The sequence below is a fragment of the Geosmithia morbida genome (genome assembly GCF_012550715.1).
Source record: "Geosmithia morbida isolate 1262 chromosome Unknown scaffold_0, whole genome shotgun sequence".
NCBI lineage: Eukaryota > Fungi > Ascomycota > Sordariomycetes > Hypocreales > Bionectriaceae > Geosmithia > Geosmithia morbida.
The window spans coordinates 1,751,364-1,765,362 of NW_023336187.1; the positions used below are offsets into that span (position 1 = coordinate 1,751,364).

At 55.2% G+C, this 13,999-nt stretch overlaps 4 protein-coding genes across 4 annotated transcripts; all 4 read right to left on the reverse strand.

Annotated features, from left to right (window-relative positions):
* Positions 1-1,143: 1,143 nt before the first annotated feature.
* On the reverse strand, positions 1,144-2,436 carry GMORB2_0531 (TPR repeat protein; the record flags this gene model as incomplete). The annotated part of the gene is made up of 1 exon (XM_035462516.1): positions 1,144-2,436. The coding sequence occupies one exon, from the start codon at positions 2,434-2,436 to the stop codon at positions 1,144-1,146; it is 1,293 nt and encodes a 430-aa protein (XP_035325446.1).
* An 872-nt stretch (positions 2,437-3,308) lies between these two features.
* GMORB2_0532 (Sugar (and other) transporter) lies at positions 3,309-4,936 on the reverse strand (the record flags this gene model as incomplete). The annotated part of the gene is made up of 2 exons (XM_035462517.1): positions 3,309-4,468; positions 4,534-4,936. 2 exons carry the CDS (start codon positions 4,934-4,936, stop codon positions 3,309-3,311), a joined length of 1,563 nt encoding a protein of 520 aa, XP_035325447.1.
* A 4,167-nt stretch (positions 4,937-9,103) lies between these two features.
* Positions 9,104-9,840, reverse strand: GMORB2_0533 (bis(5'-adenosyl)-triphosphatase; the record flags this gene model as incomplete). Its single annotated transcript, XM_035462518.1, has 2 exons — positions 9,104-9,739; positions 9,769-9,840. The coding sequence occupies 2 exons, from the start codon at positions 9,838-9,840 to the stop codon at positions 9,104-9,106; spliced, it is 708 nt and encodes a 235-aa protein (XP_035325448.1).
* Positions 9,841-10,605: 765 nt separating this feature from the next.
* Positions 10,606-12,609, reverse strand: GMORB2_0534 (uncharacterized protein; the record flags this gene model as incomplete). Its single annotated transcript, XM_035462519.1, has 4 exons — positions 10,606-10,736; positions 10,791-12,181; positions 12,256-12,329; positions 12,415-12,609. 4 exons carry the CDS (start codon positions 12,607-12,609, stop codon positions 10,606-10,608), a joined length of 1,791 nt encoding a protein of 596 aa, XP_035325449.1.
* Between the last annotated feature and the right edge of the window lie 1,390 nt (positions 12,610-13,999).

The following is a 13,999-nucleotide window of genomic DNA, read 5'->3' on the forward strand; positions in this document are numbered from 1 at the left end:
GCCCGAATCTCCTCGCTATGGGTGTATGGAGATTGACGAGGCCATCATCCAGAAGGCCAAGCTCGATGTTAAGGCGTACAAGTACTCCAGCTTAAATAGCATGACCAGGCCGGCAGTAGCGGCGGCGGCGTCGTCGTCGTCGTCTTCATCTGGCATCACAAGCAACCCCATTCTTATCCGACCACAGCTACCACCACCATTTCACGACCAGTACAGCACATCCATGAAGGAGCGTCTGGAGGATTACTCTGCCGAACGAGCTGACAGAAGCAACCGAAACAATCCTTATTCTCACCACCATTTGCTTGACAGACATCATCAACAGCAACAGCATAACCATGCCATTGCACTATCCAGGTGGCATCCCATCAACGAGAGCCTCGTCCCTCCCACCGGCCCTCTTGCCCCCCCTCACGGCCGTGTGATAGGGTGGGCCCCCATCAATCCTCCCCGGCACGACTCTTTCCCCCCTGCCAGCCCGTGGCTCAGCGCCGTCCCTCGACCGAGCACACCCAGGCCACCCGTCCCGGCCCCCATTGTCGTCGCTGTCGGACAAGGTAGCAGCAACCAAAATATTGATAACTCCCCCAAGCGCCGCTGGTATGATGAAGCAGACCACGCACCCAAGCGACCGAAACTGCATCTGCCAAGGGCGCAGCAGCAACAGGGCGGGCCACCGCCTCATCATCCTCAGAGGGTCTATTCGGAAGACATGGGCAGTGGTCATGGTCCCTCGCACAGTGGTGATGTTGCAGGACAGCCAGAGAGTATGTCTGGACAACGGCGGAGTGAAGATGGCCGGAGGAGCAGAAGTCCCAAGGATCTCGAGGTGGCGTGTATCCTCATGGATATGCCTCGTGAGAGAGGATCCAGTGCAGAGGGCAAGGATCAACCCCAGTCCGTCTGAGCAGGTTGGACGGGAAGCATTCTTCTCGTCTCTCCCTCTGTCGTTGCAGTCATTTACCAAGCGACATGTCTGTTCGTTTTCATTCACATTCCTTTTAGAACATTTCGTATATATCATTATTCAGAAACCCTCTTTTTCTTTTTTGCTTGGGTCTCAAATTATCTTTTTTTTATAAGCCCCCGCCTGTCCTCTCTCCTTTTTTCTTTTTCCGATCTATTTTTATTTTATTTTTTATATTACTTTTTTATCATAGCAGCCTTCTGCTCCTTAAACTTCTTGATCCATCCCTGGGCGGCATCACCCTTTGGCAAGACGAATATGCGCACAACGTCATCCACGACCTCAACCTTACCCGTGCTGAGCACCTTCAGCAACGACACCCGCCTACCCATCTTGAGCAGGCCGCCATCGCGGGTCTCGACGTAGGCCTCGACATTGTCGGGCCTGTAGACGCCCTTGTCATCCCACGGCAGGGGCAGGATGTAGCCTAGGTGGTCGTCGAGGGTATGCGTCTCCTCAAAGGCCTTTATGAAGTCCGACTCGTAGTGGACGGGGTACAGCAGCAGTGTGGGGAAGGAGAGCCTGCTGCGGGGATCGTCCGGGTCCGGCACGAGGGCGACGGCGGCGTCCTCCATGTCGGGCGGCTTGTCGGACCTGCGCGACGGGATGCCCCTGGCCTTGAGGGCGGCCCTGAGGAGCGTGGCGCGCCTGCGCTGCGTGGCGTCGCGCTCGGCGTCCTTCCTGCGCTTCTCGTCGCGCGCGCGGGCCCTCTTGACGATCTCGTCCGCCACGGCGCGCAGGGGCTTGTTGTCGGCATCGAGGGCCAGCCCGCGCGCGCAGGCGTCGTCGGCCTCCTCGATGCGGCCCACGGCCAGCAGGGCCCGCGAGCTGCGGTAGTAGGCCTTGACGTTGGCCGGGTTGAGCCGCAGCGCCGCCGCGCAGTCCAGCCAGCAGGACCGGTAGTTGAGCAGCTCGAGGCTGCAAGCCGCGCGGTTGGCGTACAGGCCCTCCAGCACCTTTCGCTGCTCCGCCACCTCCTCCTCGCTGTCTTCCACGCCCTCCGGGCTCGTCGTCGCCTCCCCGCGCGCCCGCCTGGCCTCCTGCTCCGCCAGGATCTGCACGCCCTTGGTGTAGAACTCCCGCGCGTCGCGGTAGTGCCTGCCCCGGAACGACTCGTTGCCCCGCGTGCGGAAGTCGCTCGCGTTCTCCAGAGCCGTGCCCTCGTAGTTGAGCGCCTGCAGCGCCGCGATGTCGTCGTTCTCCTCCAGCTCCGTCATGAACAGCGGCGACTTGTTCAGGTCCGCCAGCACCTCGTCCACCGTCATGTTCGACGCCAGGCGGTGCGTCGGCGGCAGCAGCGGCTTCGTCGCGCTGCTGCTGCCCTCGGTGCCTACCTGCTGTCCCGCCGCCGCCGCCGCCGCCGCCGCATCTTCGGCTTCCTTGGCCTCCATCGCTCGTACCATTTGCTCCGTGAGCTCCTCCACGCTCGGCACTGGCTCGCCGCTGGACGGTGGCGCAAAACCGGCCATGATGATAAGCTTGAGCTTGTTTCTTTCTTTCTTTCTTTCTCCCTTTCTCTCTTTTCTTCTCCTTTTCTTTGGTGTCTTGACCTCTAGAGAAAATCCCCTCCTTCTTCTTATCTCTTTGACGAACTATCGCCAGTTGCGCAGTTCTTTTGTTGCTCTTCAACAGGCGTTGGCGTTGTCATGTGCGTATGTTGTGGAAAAATTCCCGTTCCTTCTCCAGCGTTCCACAGGCGCAAGACTTTCTCTCATTGGACATTTTGTTTACCTTCTTAGTCGCTTTAACTCATATTGGCATATTAGCAGCTATCAACGTCATCCACTCATTGTGAGTAGCAGGTAACTTATTACTCAACACTGCGATGCAGGCACACAGATTCTTATGATATTAATTAATTTCTTCACTGCCCTCGTTATAACCATCATTTACTCTATCCAATATTTTTAAACTCCGTAGTTACCCGACGACGGTGGCGATGAGAAAACAAGACAAAAAAACACCGTTAGAAACGCCAATGCTAACGTTACTGCCCAACAGCCCGAGGAAAATACCCTCAAGATCGAAAAGAGCATAGCAAAACGCATGATGACAGAAATACAAACCCGCTGAATCGATCAGAAGATGACCATCTCCAAGCTCCAAGCCCGTGTCGACAGAATCGGTCTCGTGATTGTTTACCAGGGGATAGTGCGAACATGGTCAACGTGTCTAGGGCGAATCCTGGGAGTCGTCAGGTTCTAGACACGAGTGTAGAGTGCACAGAACAGGAGGATGCAAAAAGTAGAGAGAAAATTTAAAAAAAGAGACAGGATTCAGACATGAGAGATGTCCACGAGACTAGAATGACAGACAAGAGTGGCAGGTGAGTGTACTTCTGTCAGTCTTCCTGAGCCTCGTTGGTCGCTGAGACTTCAGTGACACAGACAGAGGGACGCTGCTCGAACTTGGGAGAGATTCCCTCCTCAGACTTCTCGGCAGGGTTGTGCTCGCGGGGAACCGAGAAGCACTGGAACGAGCCGACAACAGCGACAAGAGCACTGCCGTACCAAGCCAGGGCTGTGCAATCCATCCTGCTGCCAAAGGTGTAGAGGTAGCCGGCCACGGGAGGTGCCACCATTCGGCAGGCGGCACCTGCGCTGGCCGCGAGGCCGTTGATTGTGCCCAGGGCACTGGGGCAAGGGGTGGCATTCTTGAGGAGGATGAGGAGGAGGGGGTAGAGGGTGATGGAGAGGAGGTTGCGCACCGCCAGGCACGCGTAAATGGCCGGGTAGATGTAGGATCTTGAGACGACAAGGAGCATGGGGACAAGGACGTAGGCAATGGGATGCAACACCGTGCTGAGGATGAAAAGCTTGTACACACCAATCCGTTCGGCCGCCACCGGGAAGATGACGGCTTGAACGAACAGGGCGATGACACCGTTGACCGCCATGATCATGCCGACGGACCGAATGCTGAGGCCGAGGCCTCCGGGCGAGTAGAAGGGGGGGGCCTTGCCCAGATTGACGCTGTTTCCGGAGAGTGCACGCTCGTCCTCGAAGAAGATGGGCATCAGGTGGTCGTACGACATGGAGTGGTAGGTGAAGATGCAAAGGGCGATGATGATGCTGACTACTCGCCTGTTCCAGATGCTCGGAGGCGCAGCTTTCTCTTCGCGGGAGATGGAATCGTCCGGATCCTGGTCGATGGCAATGGTACCGTACGTCTCGGCACGCAGGTCCACGGTAGGCCTCTTGATAGCGTCTGAAGTCTCAATCAGCGGCGTCTCCTCAGACACGTACGTGTCTGCGGGCATCAGAGCCCGGGGGACCATATCAGGGTGCGTCTCCTCGAGGAGGAAGAAGCCCAGGACAATGCTGGCAGCCAAGAGGATGGCACACAGGAGGTTGGGGAGAAGGTAGGGGAAACGCTCAAACAGACTACCCTTGGGGAAGAGGGTGGGCCAGGAAGTGAAAGGGTCAGCAAAGGTGCCGCCGATGCAGGGACCGATGATGGTGCCGACGCTCCAGACAAAGGGCATGACGGCATAGGCACGGGCTACGACGAGGCATTGCGTTAGCAGACAGCAATTCAGAAGTCACGGACGGTGGCTGCATACTCACGTTCATGTTCAGGTCTGCTGACGAGCTCGCCAACCATGGTCTGAATAACGCCAATGTTTCCATTCAGGAGACCACCGGCGGCTCTCCCGATCAGAGCAACCCAGATGTTGGAGGAGAAGCCCACCATGATCATGCTGAGCATGGTTCCGGCACAACCCAGCATCAGGACAGGCTTGCGGCCAACTCGGTCGGAGAAGCCTCCCCAGAACATGCCCATGGCAGCCTCGGCGAGCGAGAATGACGAGATGAGAAGGCCGGCGTAGAAGGAGGCATCCTCCTCATTGCCGACTTCGAATCTCTTTACAAGAGCCCAGGCATAAGGGAAGATGGAGGTGAGGGCAATGGGCTCGGCCAGTCGGACAATGGCTGAAGGGGGAAGCAAGATGTCAGCTTCGAGGAACATTGCCGGGCTCGGAGCGCGGGGCAGGGTGGTGGTCTCTTACCGAGGAGGAACAGCTGAAGAGTTGGGAAATCGTCAGGGTTGCGAGAGCGCGTCTGTCTGGTGATAGACATGGCCCTGTATCAGTATTACTCGTGATTTTGGAAAGAGCAGAACCAGGAGATGAGCTGCTGACGAGAGAAGAGAGAAAGGTATGGGTCTGTGAGGTAGGGAGGGACAAGAAAGAATCCGGTAGTGGCGAGAATATGACAGGCGACGATGGATGGATGGTTACAAGGCGCATGCAGGAAAGGAAAGAGGCAAGTAATAATACGATACAATGTCGGAGAGAGTATAATAAGAATGGCGTCGATACGGCCAAGGGTGTTTGAGCTACGAGAAAGAAGTAGAAAAAGAGAAAGGTGGGAGGAGGAGGAAGAGGAGGAGGGGAGGAGGAGGGGAGGGATGCAAGAGGGCCTCGGAGGGCGTAGAGGTTATTTCTATTCTCGATGTCGACGGCGGTTCCGGGGGGCAAGAGCGACCAGGCGAGCGACCAGGCGAGCGACCAGGCGAGCGACCGACCAAGCGTCCCGCGCAACCGGGGAGGGGTGTATGTTTCGATTGCAGGATGGTGGGGGTAGGTATGTGCATTTGTGCATGTCTGGTGCATGTGGATGTGGCGCTGGACGAGTCTAAGATTCTGGATGGATGCATCGATAACGAGAGACATTCGGCCTAGATGCATAAATGCACCCGGCGCACGAGTACACAGGCGCAGCGCCGTAAAAGAACCTGTACAGCGCTGTACCGTGATACGGCTGGAGGAAGCTGGTGGGGGCCGAGCTGCGAGACAGTGGCCAAAAGCAGTAATCGGGCCATGGCCGTATCCGGTTCTTGCTTGTGGACGGTGCGGCCAAGACACTGGACACGCGACACCGACAAGATTCTGGCGACGAACGATTGTCCATCCATCCGGCAACACGATCGGACTGATCAGAGGGAGAGGGAGGAAGAAGAAAAGGAACCGAGAACGGTGCGCTGTGCATCATGTGTCTCATACGAGACCGTAGTATACAGTATCGAGAACGACAACGTCTTTCGTTCAATCTACGTCTTGGAGGAGGGTAAAGCAAGAGGCACCGATGGCCTGTCCAGGAGCGGCACACCGCGCGAGTGCTGCAATGCAGGTGAAGCAATAACACCACAGCACCCGAACCGATGGATGGGATGGGTGCCGGAGAGGCTGTACAGCAGGGAATGGCGGAAGGCCAGTGGTCGCACGAAGTAGAGTGTGGATTGGAGGCATGTCATCGGCACGGAGCATATGGACGTAGGCGGATGAGGGAGAGCAGGTTTCGGCCTCTGCATCCATGCATCCGGAGAAGAACAGGGCAGCTCTCTGATGGTCTGGCGAATTTGCCTACGCGTGCGTTGTACGGTGTGTGATGGATGCCATGTCATCAATTGCATCAATTGCAGCGACGGAATGTGTGAGAGAGGTAGAGTAGAAGAGATGGGAGAGAGGCGGGCATGGGAGAGAGAGAGCGTGAGTGGGTGAGTGAGAGGGAGGGAGAGAGCCTGCACACCTCCACCCCTCCCACAAACCATTGACCCTCCAGAATAACGGTGGACCACCCAATTACCCGCAACCCCATCACCTCCTCCTATCAGCTACCGCAGCGTAATGACAGTTCAACGTCCCGGCATCAAGAGGACAAGGACGATGTATCTGATGAAAAGAAAGAAAAAGAAAAAAAGGAAATAATACCACCACTACCGAGTATTACAATGAAAAAGAGATGGTCCGCGCTCTGCATATACGCTACCACTATAGGGGATAGATGCATAGCGCAGGGTTCCATCGTAGCTGATTGGGCAGTAATAAGTCACTGAAGAAAAAAAAGGGTTTGCGCCGGCGTTCTAGATCCACCGACTCCGACTCCAAGTGCAAGGACGCGCAGCCGAGCAGAGCAGCTTGGAATGGTCAGAGATAGGAGAAGATTCAAGATATGAAGGATAAACAAGATTATACCGAGTTTTGTACTGATTCTCAGATTAGAATCTCTGGATGAAAAAGAGAGTTAGCGGCCGTCACAAGCATCGCGGTAGACAAACTTGTCGCCAACCGGCATTCAGTATCGGCGTCTGCTCGTAGACGCGTATTGTTTTGATACATTGACCTCGTGACCTTGTTGGCATAGACCTGCTACACCGTCGCACTTTAATGGCAAATCACATAGCTGTCCTCTCCATGCCCACTACTGTTTCCTTGGCGGTCATGTTGTGAATTGGGTAGGTGCAGGTTCATCAAGTGTTATATAGTATGAGCGCGTATGAGTACTCACTGTATACCTTTCTCTCTCTCTCTCTCTCTCTCTTTCTTGTAATGCAAACAAAATCCAGATCGCATTTTGGCAGATGAATCGGTCCCCTCTAATTTTCCATCACCCCTCCTCCCCCCTCCCCGGTCTGCCCCTCACCACCCCTCCTCAGTCCCGTAATCCGGTCGGTGGCTTACTCTTCATTTCCCGGAGGTGGGGGGAGGGGGGCGACGAACCGCCGACGTCGGGGGCGAGGTCCGCGCTACTACTACTGCTACTACTACTGCTACTACTACTGCTACTACTACTGCTACTGTTGCTATTACTATCTATGCTACTGCTACTCGATACGTACGTACAGAATCATACTCGGTACGCACGTTGTAGGAAATGTAGACCGTCTCTCCTGAACAGCTCAGCCTTATCCACATACAACAAACGGGGTTTTTTTTTTCTTTTGACGCAGAGCTTGCCATTGCACTTCCCAGTTTGCTCAGCCCCCTCACCAAAGTCTAGGCAAAGCAACCCTAGTACTTTTGTCGCTTTTACGGGTTTCAATGACGGGTAATAGAAGTAGAAGCGCTTACTCCGTACTCGTAGGATGATTGCTGTCAATACTTGGCTCCCGGCTTTTCCCATGCTGTCTTGCTGTCTCTCTAGCCCTTGGCCTTGACCTCTTCCCCGCCCTCTCCTCACCACACACACACACACACACACACACACACACACACACACACATATATATATATATATCACACACACACACACACACACACACACACACACACACACACATATATATACATACATACATACATATACACGCTTTAGAAGACACACGACTGCCGCAGCCACTCTTTGATAAACTCGTAAGATTTCACACGTTACTCCGTACATCATCAACAGTCGCGAGGAATTCCCACACCGTCACTCTTCTCTTCTCTTCTTTCCACTTCCCTTCTCTTTTTCTTTGTCGGTTGATCAGTTCGCTTTCACCATGCCACGGAATCACCTAGAATCACGGCGACGTCCCGACTTGGACCCAGTCGTCCGATGACCCGAATATACGTAGGAGCCCTCCCCGTAACTGCAATGTACGTTGATCACGCACGTCCCCCCCACCGGTGGTCCACGGAGCAGCGGACACTAGGAAGATGAAGTAGAAAGAAGAAGAGAGAAAAAAAAATTGCATGTGGGTAACAGTCTGTCTACCCACATGCATGTATCGAGTATTGTACGTTCTCACAACGCTAGCAAGGGGTCTGCACTAGCTCCCGCATACATGTGAAGAGCTAATACTCTACTCGATAATCATACACCCTCTTTTCCTGCTCATTGCGATACAGTAATACAGTATAATTATTGGACGTAGTCGTATGTGTATGGAGCAAATGCTCTGTCCAACGTCTTTATCTATTATCTGTTCGACACACACCCTCCATCCCCATACACACACCCCAGCTTATTTTCCCCTCCAGATCCTCCCCCCCCCCTTCCTCCTCCCTCCTCCTTCTCCATAAGAAACACCCATCATCATGATCTAGACAATGCCCGTACCTTCTATGTAGGACGTGCATGCCCAGCCGACAAACTAAGCGGGGTGTCTCTTTTTCTTTTCGACTCTGCCGTTCAATATATACTACTGTTCTACTTTCTACGCGCTTCGTGTACTCTGCATCGTTAATCCTGACGCCCTCGACTCGTGTTCTTATCTCAGGATGAAATCCAACTCTATAATACTAGCCTCAGCACGTCATCCTCTCTCTTCACTACACGTCCGGATTATTATCTATCTATGTGCCACCATGAAGGGAAACAAAAAAAAAGAGAGAGAGAGAGAGAAAGCCGGGAAACACAAGGGACCACCACCCTAGTCAATACCCATCTCCCCCAGCACAACCTTGTACCTCTCCGCCTCACTTTCCATATCCTCGGCCGTCCTGGCCTTCCTATCCTCATCCTCGACCCTAGGCATACCCCCTCCCGGCGCGGGACGTTCCCTGTCCCACAGCGCGCCGCCCACATTGCCCTTCTCCCCCGCCAGGGAGACGTAGATGTCGTCCGGTCGCGGTAGATCCCCCCTCGTCCTCGGGATGACGTGAACGTGCACGTGAGGCACAGTCTGTCCGGCTTCGGGACCGTCCTGCACCGCCACCGTGAAGCTCCCAGCCATAAGGGCCTCTGCCTCGTCCACACCATCACCACTTGCTCCGCTCCTTGTCCCTTGGGCCGCACCCTTTGCAAGGTACTCGCGTGCCAGCAGTCTCTGGGCTACCTGCACCGTCGAGAAGAGATCGGCCGTCTCGGCGGGTGTCAGGTCCGTCAGCCTCAGCCGTCGCCGCACCGGACACACGAGGACGTGCCCGGCTATCAGGGGCTTGAGATTCACCAGGGCGAATGAGTGCTCCGTCTTGAGAAAGACCTGGCACGGTAGATGGTGGTGCGAGACGATCGAGTCAGTTGGGCCCAGCATGGAACGATGCCTAGTTACGACGACACCCTCGTCCTGAGGAAGTAGGGGGGTTGGAAACCTACCTGCTTGGTCACATCAAAGTTGCCAAAGTGTACGGGTCCACCCCCGATTCTGGTCGTAATACCGGTAGACATGGCTGCTGCTGCTGCTGCTGCTTTCGGAGCGACGACACGCCTGTTGCTGAGCTGACGGACGGTTGCTATAGTGGGTGTCACTAGCATGGTATGGATGGCTTTGGCCTCTTCTATCTGGAGAGAGATATCGATGATTTACCAGTCCTCTTCTTGTGCGTCCTTTTTCTGACGGCCAGTGGCTATGAATTCACGCCCAAAGTCGGCACGCGAGATGGAAAAGAGTCCAGTCAAGCCGGACGAGGTTGGGCCATCGGGGGGGGGGGCCCCACAAAAATCGCGCGTCAGCCAAGAACTCCAAGGTGCTGCTTTATTAAAGTCTCTACTCCGTATGAATAATACTTGATAGTTATCACTATGCAGTATTTTGGTACCATGATCCTACTACCGACCTGGGGCCTCGCCGCTGAAGCTACAAGTAGCCTTCTTGATTTGGTTCTATCGCAGAACCTGGTGGACTTCTCCCTACGGCATTTTCTGGAAAACTCGCTAGAATTGCCCAAGCCCTCACCGAGTGAGAAGAACAAAGCTACTCAGAAGACAGAGTGAAGTTGATTCTATTGTTTAAGATAAATCCATCTGCCGGATATTGACCAAATCGTAAAGATAGTGCTATAATATGTCATCCCCCAACATTTGCTCTCAAACGTCCTTTCGTATAGAGGACCGGGGTTTTACTCGTATAAGGGGGAAAAAAAGAAGAAGCAAAAAAAAAAAGGCAGCAGAGTAAAAGGAATTTTTTTTTAAAAAAAAAGAACAAGAAAATGATTAGATGATCATGCCCTGGTCCTCATCAATAGCCACAGCATTGCGAAGTCTGTCTGTGCGAGCATCTTCGCTCGGGTTGAGCGGTTCCGTCTCATCTTCATCACCGGTCTGTTCCCAGACAACTGCACGATCTGATTGTCAGCATAATTCACAGGAGATAACAAAAAGGATAGGGGTATGCTAACCTCCAGGTCTAAGAGTCAAGGTGATGAGGAAGGCGACGAGGAAGATGCCAACGAGAATGAAGAAGAATGCCTGAGGCAGGATGCCGACGGTAGCAGCGTAGATGCCATTGAATATGACAGGGCCGATGACCCTGGTGAGAGCGTGCAGCATACCGATGGCGCCGAGGACCTGGCCGACGAGGCGCTGGGGTACATGCTTGGTGACGGTGGCCTGGATGGTGGCGCTGCCCAGGCCGCTGAGGGCGGTGATGAGGCCGCTGATGAAGAAGGCGCGCCCGGTGCGGGCGAGCATGAAGCCGACGGCGCCGATGACCTCGGTGGACAGGGCGAAGCGGAGGACCCAGATGTCGACGGGGTCGGCGCCCGAGTTCTTCTCCCTGAGGAGGCTGGCGACGGGGACGTCGGCGGCCGCGGCGCGGCGCTTGGCAGGCAGCGTCCTGGCCAGGTGGTTGATGAGAGGGAAGAGGCCGAGCAGGATGAAGGCGCGGAGGAAGGCGAAGGTGGAGACGAACTGGGAGCTCTCGAGGTTGCCCCAGTCGAACATGTACTCGCTGTAGAGGATGATGATGGGTCCCGAGGCGATGCCGACGCCGACGAGGATGGTGTCGACGACGGTGAGGCTGACGAGGTTGATGCGCAGGCGGGAGCTGGTCCCCGGGCCCGTGGGCCACAGTATGGCCAGGGGCTCGAGCGGGTTGACCTTTTGGACGCGCGCGAGCCAGGTGCCCATATGCCGGTCCTTGTCGCGCTGGTCCTTGGCGTGGCGCCTCCGCGCGGCCTCGCGCTTCTTGGCCACCAGCGACTCGGGCACGACAAAGGCCAGGGTCAGGATGTACAGCAGGTGGCATGCCACGACGACGTAGAAGATGGACAGCAGGCTGCCTGTCCACTTGATGAAGTAGGCCGCCAGCAGGGGGCCAAGGGCCAGGCCTGTCGCCAGGCACGCGTGCGTGTAGCCGATGTAGACGGCGCGCTTCGACGGCGGGGTGCAGTCGGTCGTGTACGACTGCGTCAGCAGGCTGCCGCCGATGAAGGAGCCCGTCGCGCCGTCAAAGAAGCTGCCCAGGAGCAGCCATCGGTAGTCGAGGGCGTCGGGGAAGTTGGCCACCACCACCGTCAGGATCTCGCTCAGCACGCCGCCCACAGAGGCGAACGCCATCAGCTTGGTGCGCCCGTACCGGTCCGATAGCCGGCCCAGCCGCGGCACCACCAGCGAGCTCAGCAGGCCCGACGTGAAGGCGGCCACCAGGTTGAAGGTCGACACCCGGCTCTGCACCTCGGGGATGTTGCACTGCGGGTTGTCCCCGCCCACGAACACCGGCACAAACGGCTGGCTTGGGTCCGCGCTGTGTCTGTCGGAAAGGTACTGCTTGCAGACCAGGGTGACGATCCTTGAGAGTCCGTGTTAGAGCGACGGCAGGTGATGCGAGGTATAGTGGTAGCAGTCATCAATGTTTTCCCTTACAGATTGAGCTTGGGCACCATGACACCTCCAAAGGCCAGCGTGAAGACGATGAATGGCCCCAGAAGCCAGAAGACCTGCGATGCGTCCGAGCGTTAGATAGATCGTTGGTCGAACCGCTCCTACTTCCTCTTCTCTTGCTTGATGGGTGTCGCAACTTACTGATGGCGTGCGCCACCGAGAAAGACCCTCATAATCCTTGTATCCATCCCACGTGTAGTCGTCTGCACCGTTCATGTCCCCGTCACTGTTGACAGCATCTTGCTCTTCGCCGTCGCGGGGGTTCAGAAGGGCCGTGGTCTCCTCGGCGGCTTGATCCCGCGCATCCCTGCCATCTCGCCCGTTGGCAGTGGCCATTGCGAGACGGGGGGAAGGGGGGGGGGGGGGGGGGGGGTTAGATATATGATACGGCGAATGATTCGCGTCTCGTCGGGTTACCGCTTCTATCGCGGCGCTGTGGTCCGGTTCGAATCCGAGGTTGGTTGCGATAGCTATATCCCGGGCAAGGGAAGGGTTGTCAATGTCGTGATGCAGCGTCTTTTGCCGTGCTCCATGTCTCTCCCTCAGTCAAACTGGGTATGTGCATGCGGAGCGGAGTCGGAGACACGACGGAGGAGAAGAAGAGGGTTTGGGTGGAGTGCAAAGCGTAAAGGACATGGTCGAATGTAGCAGGTATTATCTATTATTTATCTATCAGGGCTGGTATGGCAATAGATTGTATTATCAATCAAAGTCAAAATGTCCTTCCGTTTTGGTTTCCGCAGATAATAATAGTGGGAGTTTTCCTATCTCCGGACGTATATGTACTCGTACACGTATTCTCGGACACACTACTGTAATATCATTACATGCAAGGTCCAGGTCATCATCCGCTTCGCAAGTCGCATGAATTGGCCGCATTGCATCGCTCGTTGGGTTGCGCGCTGGCTGCGCTGGCTGTGCTGGCTGCGCTGACCCACTGGCCTGCTTTGAAGACTCAGAGGCTTCAGGGCCGCCGTGAGGCAGTCTGTGATCTAATAGTGCAGTCCAGGTAGCCCCCCCCCCCCCCCCAGTACAACTAGCTGGCAACAGGAATCTATTATCTAACAAGCGATAGCAACCAAAGGCCTCATTGGGTGTCATACGATATATCTCGTCATTCTTAGCGTGTCGTGGCCTTGCATGCTTCTGCTTCATTGCTACTACCGATGGTCCATGTACATGTAATATATATTGCTGGCAATCGTGAGGGGTGTCATCACGTCACGCTTATTGTCTGTCATGCTGGAAGTACTTATGTAATAGTCCCTCCATGTCGCACACAATCACGTTTAGAGTGGGACGGGTCATAGTAGAGTCCGAACTCCGATCACCGAGTGACAAGAGCGACGCTGATGCATTCTGGTGGTTCTGAGACTCAAGTCATAGATGGACGGGTCACTGATACGGAGTACGGATAGACAGATTCCCTTCACAACATTAGTGGTAATCCGTACATCTGCAATCTGTACACCGGTACAGATCTTGTAGTCTGCTAAGTTACAAAGGACGGAGTACTACTAATAACTACTAAAGAAGGAGCGTACGAGCAGGTTCTTGTCTTTTGGCGTACCGTAAGTGGGTAGCCAATCACAACACAGCACTCTAGCAAGCCTGACTCAGCAAAACTTGCACCCTTGGCCTCCTAACAAACAGCCTTGAGACGCCATCATCATTTTTCTGAAGCTGCAGGTCGCGTCGTCAACACCAACCCGTCCTCCTCGATACC